The sequence below is a fragment of the Ambystoma mexicanum genome, chromosome 4q (genome assembly GCF_040938575.1).
Source record: "Ambystoma mexicanum isolate Mex_15411 chromosome 4q, UKY_AmexF1_1, whole genome shotgun sequence".
Lineage (NCBI taxonomy): Eukaryota > Metazoa > Chordata > Amphibia > Caudata > Ambystomatidae > Ambystoma > Ambystoma mexicanum.
In genome coordinates this window covers 896,610,673-896,623,563 of record NC_090928.1, presented here as the reverse complement: position 1 = coordinate 896,623,563, position 12,891 = coordinate 896,610,673, and the positions used below count along the sequence as shown (strand labels likewise).

The 12,891-nt window shown below is 43.8% G+C and overlaps 1 protein-coding gene across 1 annotated transcript in view; it reads left to right on the top strand.

Moving 5' to 3' along the window:
* The window catches only part of DYNC2LI1 (dynein cytoplasmic 2 light intermediate chain 1), an 809,324-nt gene that overhangs the window by 265,854 nt on the left and 530,579 nt on the right, over nt 1-12,891 (top strand). Inside the window, exon 5 of the mRNA XM_069608461.1 lies at nt 11,097-11,185. Coding sequence (XP_069464562.1) covers nt 11,097-11,185 — 89 coding nt within the window. The remainder of the gene's footprint in view (nt 1-11,096; nt 11,186-12,891) is intronic.

Below are 12,891 nucleotides of genomic sequence, written 5' to 3'. Positions count from 1 at the left end.
ACACAATTGAACTGATTCATAAAAACAACTGAGATCTAGCTCCTCGTTCATTCCTTCTGGAGCAATAGACCCCATTCTTTCTATCCATTGTGCCTCTTTCTGGGCTCTCAATTTCTTCATGTTGCTGTGTTGGCCCTTGGTTGGTATCACTTCCAAAACTGCAAATTTGAGCTGGGTAACAGTATGCCCACTATCATGAAAATGTCTTGCTACTGAAGATGCTCTGTTGTTGAGTCTAATACATGATTTATGCTCATTGATACAAATCCGTACTTTGCGTGCAGTCTCTCCAACATAATACTCGGCACAAGGGCACTTGATGGCATATATAACGTTCTCTGACAAACATGTCGCGTGATGCTTTAACTTGATCTGCTCTCCTGTTCGAGGATGGGATATGAATGGTCCTTTCATTATGTTGTTGTAGTTTCCACAACTCATGCACGGGTATGTACCAGGATATTGTCAGGGATTCTCTGTTTGTCTCTTTGCTTACCTTGTGTGTCAACTAGCAAATTCCTTAAGTTATTGCTTTTTGATAAGCAAAAACAGGAGGGTTATCAAATAGTTCTTTAGTCCTATTATCATTCTGTAACACACTCCATCTTTTCAGAATGCTATCCTTGATTTGTCGACTCTGTGTAGAGAACTTCGTGACAAATACCAGACCTGGACTCTCCTGCTTTTGTTTGGTGATCAATAGTTGTGCACGCTCACGCATATATGTTTTTTCTCTTGCTCTTTGAAGATCTTCATCCGGATATCCTCTTTCCTTAAGCTTCTCATGTAGCTTGTTTAGTTCTATGTCACACTCTACTGGATCACTCACAATTCTTTTGATGCGCAACATTTGTCCTAAAGGCAGATTCCGTAAGATACTTGGTGGATGGAAACTCATCCTGTGAAGCAAATTATTTCTAACCGTAGGTTTAGTGTATACGGTCGTGGAGATCTTCAAGTCTGTAACAATGATCTGCACGTCCAGATAATGCACATTGGGATTTCCCACTTCCATTGTGAACTGCAAACGACTGTCAGTGTTGTTCAGGAAAACTGGAAAGTCATCAAGCTCTTCCCGATTACCTGACCATACTCCGAAAACGTCATCTATGTAACGTATCCACTTTTTCAGATGATTACTCCATTGTGGATTGCTGATAATGTGCGTGGTTTCAAAATCGAACATAAAACTATTAGCATACACTGGTGCCATGGTGGCTCCCATGGCCGTGCCAGAGAATTGGTTTTAATATGTACCATTGTACCCGAAACACGAATGCATTGAGATAAAGTCTAGCAGTAACATTAAGAATTCCTTGTTCGCTCCTATTGATTCTGTTTGCAACAACAATTTTTCTACCGATCTTTGCCCAAGGTCATGCGGAATACTAGTATAAAGGCTAGTGACATCAATGGTAAAGAGAATGTCTTCAGATGTTAATGTAATTTGATCCAAAATGTGAAGTATCTTTTATGTAGGTGGATGTATGTTGTATCAATGGCTGGAGAAAATAGTCTATATACATCCCTAGAGGTTGTAGCATGCCTCCAGTGGCTGCCACGATTGGTCTTCCTGGGGGATTGTCAAGTCGCTTATGTATTTTAGGCAGAGTATACAGGTATGGCATTTTAGGATAAGGTGTCCATAAGTAATCTCTGGTTTTATGACTAATCCATTCATTTTCAATAGCTGTATCAAGTAGTCTTTCTAGATCCTCCTTAATGTTCTTCGTGGGGTCCTGCGTTAACACTCGATACGTGGTCTTATCCGACAACTGTCTCGAACATTCTTGTCTTGTTGATATTGCTCAGTGTTTTGTATCACAAGTGCTCCCCCTTTATCAGCGGGTCTGATCTTTATTTTTCATCTGAAAAAAGGGTTTCGATGAGAGACAGTTCTCCTCTGCTTAAATTGTGTCTTCTTGGTTGGTGAAACTGAATTTTATTGATGTCTTTGAGCACCATATTGTGGAAGATATCAATTGATGGTACATTGATTGGTGGACAAAAAGTATGTTTTTAGTTTAAATTCCACATACTCTGTTTCTGACTGTGTTTCCATTTCACTCTTACTTGTCTCAGCAAAGAAGGTCTTAAGTTTCAATTTCCTCACCAGTTTGTATAGTTCTACCTTTGTGTTGAACATATTACTACTGTGAGTTGGAACACATTTGAGGCCTTTTTCTAGTGTTTTCACCTCTTTTTTCAATAAAGATCTTGAAGATAAATTAACTACTAATTTCGATTTGTTTGTAGCCTCGTTTTCATTCCTGGCTCTTTTCTTCTTTGCTCTCCTAGACCTCTTCCTCTTGACCCTAAAAAATCTCTCCTTTGTGCATTCCCTGGTTGTTTAGGCCTCACGCTACTCGTCGATGTACCTTCTGCAACATCATCCGCTGTGCGTTCATCTGTAGTTTCAGCTATATCAGATTCGGAGCTACTCTTATCACTCGTCTGTTTGCTAGGTCGTGGTTGATTCAGATATGTATCTGCCTAGGTGTACACTTCATTATTTAAATAGTCATACGTGTCCCTTTTACATTTTCGTATCTTTCTTGCTTCCAAGTCCTGTTTATAACTTTCCAGCTTAGTGTTAATGTCCGTAAATATCTCGGCAAAGGACTCTGCATCCGTCAAATCTGTTATATCTTTGGACAGAGTTTCAATCTCATTCTCAAGTTGCTCAATATTGCTAGATAATTCCCTAATTGTGAGCAGTATCAAGTCTAGTGAACACTTGTTCAGAATTTGTTCCCATTTCTGAACAAACTCTCTGTTCTCTTTACATAAAGTTGGTCTCAAAGGTATCCTAAGACCTCTTGCCTTATAGTATCTGCTCAGAGTCACTGCATGCAACTTGCAATTTATGATCTTCCTGATAGAGTATTCCAATTGTTTGATTTTACTTTGTGGATTATTGTCAGTTGTGCTGTGCGCGGTTTCTTTAATTAGACCAAGGATGGCTTCTGCCTCTTCGGCTGAGAAGCAGAGTGTAGTAGCTCTGTTATCAGTAAGAAATTCGATGTCTTCGTATTATTACAGATTCTGTCATGCTGTCTGCTAAATGTCCCTTCCATTACGCTTCTTCATAGACCTCCAGCAACTTAGGTGCCAGCGTTTGTTTGTATTTTTTATAGAACTCTCCGGGTAGCCCGTCGGGTCCCGGGGTCTTACGTGTCGGGAGACTAATTATTACAGCGTCCAGTTCTTCTGCTGTTAAAGGGGCCTCGAGCATCTGTACCTGGTCAATGGTTAATTTTTGAAGGTCAAATTGGAACAGAGCACCGTTCTGTCGGAGATGTCAGCCTCTTGATTCCGGGAGTACAGCTTCTCGTACAATTGCGAGAATACATTGTTGATCCCTTCCTGGGTCCTCACTTCCACCCCGGTCTTAACTTTTATTGCATTAATCAGCTCTTTTCTTTTGTCCTGCTTAGTTAACCAGGCAAGAAGCCTGCCGGGCTTATCGCCTTCTGCATGTAGTTTCTGCATGTATTTGCCATAATCTAACTTCCCCAGCTTCTCCCAAACAGCGGTGCGCTGTAACCTCAATGATGTGAGCTCGGGTGGTTCCTACCCGGTCTTTCCCGCCAGTGTTTCCGCCCTTTCTATTTCACGTTCTATTTTCCAGAGATCAGCGAGAACACTCCTTTTAAGTCCCCCCATCTTCCCGATGACCGCTCCCCTGACCACCACTTTAAATGCGTTCCACACTGTCCCAGTACTGTCCACACTACCTGTATTGTGGTTAAAGTAGTCTTCTATCGTATCCTGCAGGTAGTCCTGAAACTCCCCTTCCGCTCTTAGTCGCCATGTCGGTATAGGGGCCTTCCTATATGTGTAAGCCCATGCTGCCACTAAGGGGGTGTGGTCTGAGAGTGTTCTTGCCCTGCTATGTGCGCTGGTGAATTCCCCCAGAGTTTAGCTCCCTGTAAAGATGTAATCTATACGTGTAGATGTTCCATGTGTGTCGGTATAGTGTGAGTACTCACTGGTTTCTGCGTGCAATCTCCTCCAGACATCTTCCAGTTTCAGCTGGTTCAGAATTGTCTGCAGGGCTTTAGCTGGTGGTGCAGGCTTTTTGTATTTGCTGTCCGACCTGTCTAGCATTGGATTGAGTGTGCAATTGAAGTCTCCTGCCCAAATGAAGGACGCCTGCCTGTATGTGGCAAGCCGGGGTGCAAGTTTCTTAAAGAACGTGGTTGCATCATGGTTAGGAGCATATATGTTTATCAGACACACTTCTTTGTTTTCCAGCATTCCATGCACTATCACCATTCTGCCCTCCGTGTCTTGTTCTTGCTTTATAAGCTGAAATGGAACATTGGGGGCAATCTACGTCAACACCCCTCTTGCATAATTGGAATAGGTTGAACCATACATTTGTTCCCCCCCCCACTTCTTAGCTATCTTGGACTGCTTTTCTCTCGTCAAGTGGGTTTCTTGCACCATTGCCACTCTGACTTTCCATCTGTTTAACTAGGCATAAACTCTGTCTCTTAACGTAATCATTCAGCCCTCGGACGTTAGTGGGTATTGTAACTTCTTCCGGGCCCATTTTTCCAGTCCTTTTTGTGGCCCGTCCTTTCCCATGGGCCTAATCGTATGCTTGTTCTGTTCACTTAGCTTGATGTTGAGCGGTCTTTTCCCCTTTTTGGTGTCCCTCCCCTTGTTGTCTATGCTGCTTCTGCTCTGCGTGGGTTTTGCACAGTTTTTGTAACCTGAAGCAGTGCTGTGGAGGTTTTCCTTTCTTGTACTGTGAACTCTTTGTCACTTTCGCCTCCGTGATATCCTTTATGTGTGATGTGTTCTCCTGTTCTCGTGCTACCTTCCAATCAACAAACTATAACTAATAACAAACGCCCAGCCACCCTCCCCCCTGCTCAGGCCCCACCACTTTTCTTGCGCAGCCCCGTTCTTGGGGATAGGCTTGCTCCAGCATGATGCCTTGTAACTGGCATCTTTAACTTGTTTCAATCTGTGGGGTTCCCAGTCGTGGCGTTCGTCTGGCAGCCTTCGGATTGCCTTCACTCCTGTTTTGTATTCCATCTGGTCTATGTCTCATCAGTGGTGTCCTAGGTGTTGCTGTCCTCTTAGTGTACTCACTTCCTGTTTCACTGCGGTGGATTCCTATTGTTTTGCTTGTTTCTGGTTCTCAATTGGGAGATTACTTGCTGGTCCATCCATTCATGGTCTTCTTCCATAGTCTCAAAGAAATATGATCTGCCATTTTGTAGCACCTTTACTTTGGCGGGGTACAGTAGCATGTATTTCACATTTGCGTTTCTGAGGTGTTCTTTCGTTGGTCAGAATCGTGCTCTTCAGTGTTGCACCAATGCTGTATTGTCCGGGTAGGGGGATATCGTGGAGGCATTTCTTGTGATCACCCCTCCTTCTCTCGAGAATGTTAGTATCTTTTCTCGGTTTCCTAGTCTTTAAAGTTCATGATTTTGGCAATCATGGGCCTGGGGGGTGCTCCTGGCAGGAGTTTTCTGGTCAGGCCTCTGTGGGCTCTTTCCACTGCAAAGTCTTGGGATAACACCCCGACTCCCACCTCTTGGAGCAGTAAATTCTCTACGTAATTTGTGGGATCTCTGCCTTCCTCTTCCTCCGGCAGTCCGACAATGCGCACTTTGTTTCGTCAAGCCCTCCCTTCTGCATCTTCCAACCTGTACTCAAGTTCAAGAAAATCTGACATTTAGGATTTGGAGGTCGTGATATTCATTACATTGGTTTCTACCTGTTGCTCCGCTGTGCTCGCTCGGTCTGCCAGGGCTTGTATGTCCTGCCTAAGGTGGCCTACGTCGACGATAACTGTATCCATTTTGTGCTCCAATGATGTTTTCAACGCAGCTATGGCCTCGAGTATGGGACCCTCTCCCTGCCTCCATTCTTGTTGGTCAGAGCTTGTTGTGCCCATGTCGGTGTCTGATGGGGTGGGCTGGTTCGTGTCATTTTTGCGGACGTATGTAACCATGCTAGTCTGCTTGCCCCTTCCTCCTTTTTGCCTGTCTGTCATGTCTTTGCCATTGGGTTGTGGTGTGCCCTTTGCCCTCTTGTTCGTCATCCAGTGAGGGGTTCACATATTAACCTTTTCACTCAGGTGTTGGGGGGTGTTGCGCTCGTTTCAGGATTTCTGTATGGTCCTTCCCTCTGCAATGACTTTGCTGGCTCGTGTCCCTGTCTCGGCAGAGGCACTGCCCCCTCCTGTGAGCTCTGTTGGTCAATCACTATACACCAGTGCTGATTCCTCCTTGTTCCCTCTTGCACATATCCCTTGCCTGTACGACGCAGTGTCTTGATGTTCACCCCCCTCTGTATATAGTTGGACTCTCTCCCACTCTCCCTGACGTCTCGAGGAGTTTTCGCAGTGTTGTGGGCCCCTATTTGCTTTGGATTGCCCTGTGCCGTAGTGGCGCCTCTGGGTTGGTGGGCTTGTTGGCCCCCCCCCCCCTCTGTGTGCTGGTCACCCATCCTGCCATCAGTTGAGCTGGGTTAATGAGTACTTGAGAGCTGTGGTGGTCTGCTCTCAGCTTACCCCGGTGGTGCCAGGCCGGCTTCTTGTTTTGGACTCCTGCGCTGCTAAGGTGGATAAATGGATTGTGATCTCCCACGTTGTTGGGCTGTTTGTGGGTGTTGTCTGGAAACTTCGCCCCTTTTAATGCGGGCAGACTGCTTGTGTTGTTTTTATCGGCACCTATCTGAATGTTGCTTCCCTCTACTGCATCTCCCTCCGGGGCCCTGTGTTGGTCGTTGTACACCCTGCTGTTCTTGCCAGGTTTCTCCCTTCTCTCGGTGTGGTGTGATCACTGGCTTTGGGGCCCCATCTACGGGTGTAGGCGGGCCTTTCACCACCTCATGGGGCGCCGGTTGTTTCGATGAGGGTGGGCTCCTTACCCCACCGTGTGTATGGCCCGCTCCTTCCGTCGCTATCAGCTGCCAGAGTTAAGCACCCATGTCTGCCCTTTGTTGCAGCATAATGTGTGCAGGGTCTGTCTTTGTGTATCTTCTCCCCTTGCTATGGGCAAGTGGTGCAACGTCTGCCCCCCACGGCCAACTTCTGTGGTTTGCAGCAGGGCCTCTCCTCCCGCTCACAGGTTGCCTCGTGTAGGGGGAGTAATGTTGTGTTCTGGCTCTGTTTGTGATATCTTGCAGAGCTGCTGGGTGGCCTGACGTATTCCCTGAAGTCTCCAAGACGCTACAACGTACGCAGCTGTCTCATGTTGCCGGATCATTGAAATATGGGCAGCACGTGTGCCCTCTCTGTATGAATTGGGCCCCTGTGCCCTCTTCGGACCGATCTTCCGCCCCAGTGCTGAGCTTCCTGCTCACCTGGTGTGTCGCTGGCAGATTCCCTCGTTGAGCGATCCGGCTTCTCCTTCATTTGCCTAGAGTCAATCAGACTCTCTCTGCATTGATGTTGCATGCCAGTCTCCACATGGGGTGCGCTCTGCCACTTTTCTCGCACTGCTGTTCGCGCCTCTCTCTCTTGCCGATACTCCTTCGAGCCCTTCTCTGTGAGCCATCCATAAGCAAGCCGGGCAGTATACGCCCGCTATTTTGCTTTCTGCCACTTTGATTCACTCAGCTTCTACTAGTTAGGTCCTCGCCACGGTTCTCAATGAGGTTTAACCCCAGCTGCTCTGTACACCTTCCAACACCTTTTCGTTACGTCTCCGTGATCTTTTTTTAAATAAATCAGGCGAGCTTGATCTATTTGCGTGCAGGATCTCTCAGGAGTTCTGAGGTGCGGCTGTCTATCGCATGGCCTCCAAGCCACGCCCCCCCCTCTATTATATTCTTGTTAAATGTTCCCTCATCGGGCCATACCTGGTAACACTTCCCCACTGTGTCCCCTGCCCACTGGAAGTTATACTTTACTATTTTATCGTGATATTGGGGTAGTTTTGGGCACATAAAATCAAGGGATGCATCCTTCCCATAAATTGACTTTATCCCTCCTTAGTCCTGATTGTTAGAGTACTCTTCTTTTCTCCCCTTTTTATGCATTCTCTTTTATTGTTTAAATCCCAAACTCCTTTACCCTTATTCACTCACTTTCATTCACTTACCACTTAGCTTGTTCACCCTATCTAATTTACACTGGCCTTCTCCTCAGGCTCCACCCTTTATCTCTTTTTCACTCTTATATACAATGGCCTTTTCCACAGACCCGTCATGTTTGTTTTTATTAGTACATGAATGGCCCTCTCCACAGGCCCACCACTTTAACACGATTGCCCTATTTTAATATACAGAGAGTGCGGTTGCTCCTCCCTTAGTTCGACCGCACCCCCTGTACGTGCTAAACACACCTCTTATAAAATTTCAAGTTATTTCGGCTCTGTACCTTCCGTCAATTCCACAGTCACAATGAACAAATAAAAAACTATTTCCACTTTGCCACGACAAAACTGCTACTATTCACAAAAAAATCATCACATATGTTTCTTTCCCTATTTCCTTATTTCACCCAAAATGGCGCAACTATGCCAATTGCCTGCACTGCACACAACTGTATGGCAACGTCCGCCACTTACTACGCAACCCTCTGCGCTAATGCAGATGTGCCACCATACCCTTTTGTACCTATCTGATTAAATGGACCTAAAATCTAAGACTACTACGGCCAATCCCACTCCTACTCTTGAGGGTGCGTCCTACATACCCTAAAAAAAGAATCCCTCCCGCTCCCAACGCGTTCATACACAGGTACACTCACATATCCTTTCTAGCAGATGTTTCACTTCTCTCGACCTCAGAGTCGTCCTTTAAAGGACAATACATTCTTGGAGCGAAGGCAGCGCCCGGACCAGACGGTCCTTCGGGAACCTCGGCGTCCATGGGCCTCCTCGTTATTTTGAGATCTTTGGACTGGTCAGCGAGCGCTGTCCCGCACTCCTTCGGGACTACGACTGCAATCCACATGCCCTGGTCGGGAAAGCTGGCTTATCTCGCTGGGGCCTCCAATAATTTGCAGGGGGTCACTGCAAAGTTTGGCATTATAAATTACAAAAGTAGTCGAAAAAGGAGTGTACTCCGTTCAAGAAGTAACACAGTTTTATTCAGGGCCCAGACACAGCTGGAACAGCAATTTCAAACAGAACACGGAACATAACTGCTGTCAAAGTAACACCCGTAAATCAAAGGTTTTTATAATAATCTAAACTAATTAGCATTAGTACTTTTGCAACACAATAAAACATTCTGGACACAGCTGATGGGTAAACACATATCAACTCTTAAGGAAAATATACATTGCTGTATTGTGATTGGATTCATCAAAACATACCACACCACCCCTGGCTAGCCCATGTGACATCACAATCCAACCCCTTATTCCCACATTTTATGCCAACCCATTGACACATTTCAGGTGACCAGCTGAACTTTATTCATCTGTCCTAGTCATCTGATCTTTATTCTCATGAGAACGCCTTCTACCATGACACTGGTTGGAGCCTTGAACTAAGAACAAGTTATCGCATTAAAGTAACACATATTTCCCAAAAAGAAATGTATTGGATGGACAATTTGAAACTGCCAGTAAACAAGGCTTCGTAAATTAAAAATGGCGAATTATAAAATGCTAGTGCATTCATTGTCTTTCAAGAGACCCGTGAGCTCCCATTATGACCTTGAAAGTAACAAACATTGTTTTTGACTCTTACCATGCCATCCTAGGATCCTGAGACTTGTTGTTACCATCCGATATGGCTACGAAGCGATTAATAAACTGAACACTTGTTTTAGAAAAAGCATGCCGTGAGGCCTTTTTACCGTGCCTGTCTAATGTTAAATTCTATCTTACTTACCTGTGGCCCATCTTTATTATATAGTTTTAGTACCTTACACATGAGACACTGTTATTTTGATGCATTCTTTAGATTAGTCATAATAGCCAAGAGATTAATGGGACAACCCCCTCCCTGGTCAAGAGCTACTCTCGGAGCTGGTAAGTTTGCGTCTCTTTACCGTGCTGAACCTACATTTTTACTACAGGATCATGACCCTGACCATGTCACACAGATTACCAATTTATTGTTTTAAAACATTTTTTATGTGAGCGTCTTACTTTCATATATACATGGGTACTGTAAATTCACATATGGGTGAAAGACTAACCCCTCACCTATGACCCCAAAGGGCCCCATTGTATGCTCCCCAACCCATGAAGCATAACTGCAGGGATGACTGCTGCTCCAGTACCCAGCTGAAAGATTCACACTGGCTGGATGGCATTTCTGGAAAGCAAATGCAGTGGGAGATGAACAGCATCTACCAGGCATGCCCTGAGACTTCCATATCTACCTAATTGTTGTCCAGACCTTTCCTGTGCATCTTACTTTCGAAGGACAGACAAAAACTCCTTGTGGACTGGCGGCTCTTTAAGGCGCCCACCTCTTGGAGGGAGGGGTTTCTAATTAAAGAGAACCCGAAAGGAAGGTACTCTATGGACCCTTGGATAGTGGCTGTATGTTATGCAGGCAGGCTACAAACGATGGGATGGAACTTGGCAATTTCAGATGGGTATGATTAATTAAAAGCTTTCCATCAATCATTTTGTTCTGTTTATCGTGAGCATCAGTAAGTTTAAGAGGTTATTGCTAAACTGAAGTGCCTAGCTCGCTGTACGTATGTAACCATGCTGCACCTCACTGATGAAGCCAAACGAGACTGAACCATATCTGTTACCACTTGTGTTCCCGTGTAGAAAGTATGTGGCGAGCAGTTCCTCCTGCCACATATGAGAGCAGGCCAGCCCGAAGAGACCCATTTGCAGGTGGTTGAGTTCATTCTGTAAAGGCACAGCCAGGCTAAAAGAGGGTAGATCCTCCCCACAACAATTTACCATTGGTTATGATTAGTTCAACACATTCCATCCGTTATGTTTTGGTGTTAACTGTCAGGGATGCAGACATCTTTTGGAAAGTGGGATGATGACTAATTTGAGGGTTGTATGTAAAGTTATTGATTGATGTGCTTTTTCAGGCATACCTTTCTATGGTGAAAAAGAGAAGTATGTTTAAAACGTTATTCCTTTCTGTGCCCCATGTTGGTAAATAATGTATTTTGTTCCCTGACCTGTTTTGCAGCCAAAGGATATTGCTCACTTCTGGGAACTGGGAGGTGGAACCTCCTTACTGGATCTTGTTCGCATACCAATAACTACAGAGAACATAAGGCAAGTAATTAATATTTTAGCTGTGGAACCTTTTATAGAATTGAACTTTGATCTTGTTGCATCTTCCAAAATGTATACACTGGGTTGTTTCACAATGTTCATACGCTCATAGGTTGCGCAGTTGAAAGCATTCTTTGTTCATTAGGCCAATACTCCTCCACTGGAATTGAATGACCAGTCTGAACTTCCTAATAAGGTATGTGGCACTGAGCAGCATTGACCTTTTTTTTTACAATTAAAGAAGAGGGTGTGTAGGCATCCATGATCAGCCGAGCCCTTCTTTTTCCCACTGTAGGTTTGACTAATATGACTTTGCCACACTTACCATGCACATGTACTGGGCCATGAAGGGCCTCCTAAATCTTTTGTCTATCAGCAAAATGCAAGTTGGGCAAATAATAGTTTGTCAGGAATTCAGAAGTTGATGAGGGTTGGGGGGCAGTATCTCTATTCCTTTTGACCCAGAAAATATTCCTGTGCCTCTAATAGAAAGAGGCAGGCTGCAGAAACATCAGAGTGAATGGAAGCCCAGCAGAAGTAAATAAAAAAAAAAATTAAAAAAAATGTTTACCTGCCGACTGGAGTTGAAAAGAGCTGGAGGCTTTGCTCTGATGCATATAGGTCTTCCATGCCCTGAGCCAATTCATCTTGCACAGCATATAAAACACCTGCATTCATACACTAAATGGCCCTAGGCATGGTCCCCTCACCTGGCATTACGGCAGCTCTTTGATGGTCAGACTTCATGGATACTCAATTTGTTTCTGAAAATTGTCAGCAGACCTGTGGGATTTTCTGTGCACATAGACTGCAGCAGTTTTGCTAACTATATTATTTTTACAGTAATAGTTGTGTGACACTGATACCCAACATCTCGTTAACAAATCAAAGTTTTGTAAAAGTAATGTTGGACAATGGAGCAAAAGTATACAAAATGCAGAATGAAACACAGACAACATGTTGCCATGTCTTTCTTCTTTAATTTTTGTAATTGTTATTATTATTTATTTATTTATTTATTTATGGTTTATATAAACCTTTACAAAATAGTTCATCAAAATAGTTCGAACAAATAGAATTACATTTTGAAAAGACAATAAAACAATTTTGATACATTATCTTCAAACACAAGTCAAACAATCATTTTAAACATATTATAGTCATGACAATTCAGAACTACTAAAACGTAAATAAACAGAAGAACATTAAGACCAAAATTAAGAACAGTTCGTATCAAGTCAATTTACAAAACGTTAAAAGATTTCATTAGCTTCTAAAACCTGTTAAAACCAATGTATGGAGAATTCGATGTAAGGAGACAGTTCGTTATGATCATTTAAGAGAAATCTCAAACATTTTTTAAAAATGCCATTATTCTTAGTTTTAAAACAATCGAGGTGTTATGTCTAATTTGAAACCATAAGAATTCGGTGTCAACGGCGTGTAGGTGCAATACAAATTGTTCAAAGTAATAAATCCTCTGTTTTAAAAGAGCTGGACATTGTATTAATAAATGCTTCAGAGTTTCTTCAGTCCCTTCTGACTTACAATGTCTACACCATCCACAGTTTATGTTCTGGAGATTCCACCTTTTTAAAATATGGTTTGTTTTCAGGGTATCGAACCGAAACCTCATGAAAGAATTTCTAAAAATTTGTGAAGGATATTTCACTAAATAGTTCTCGAGAAGGGGGTAAAATTTCCAA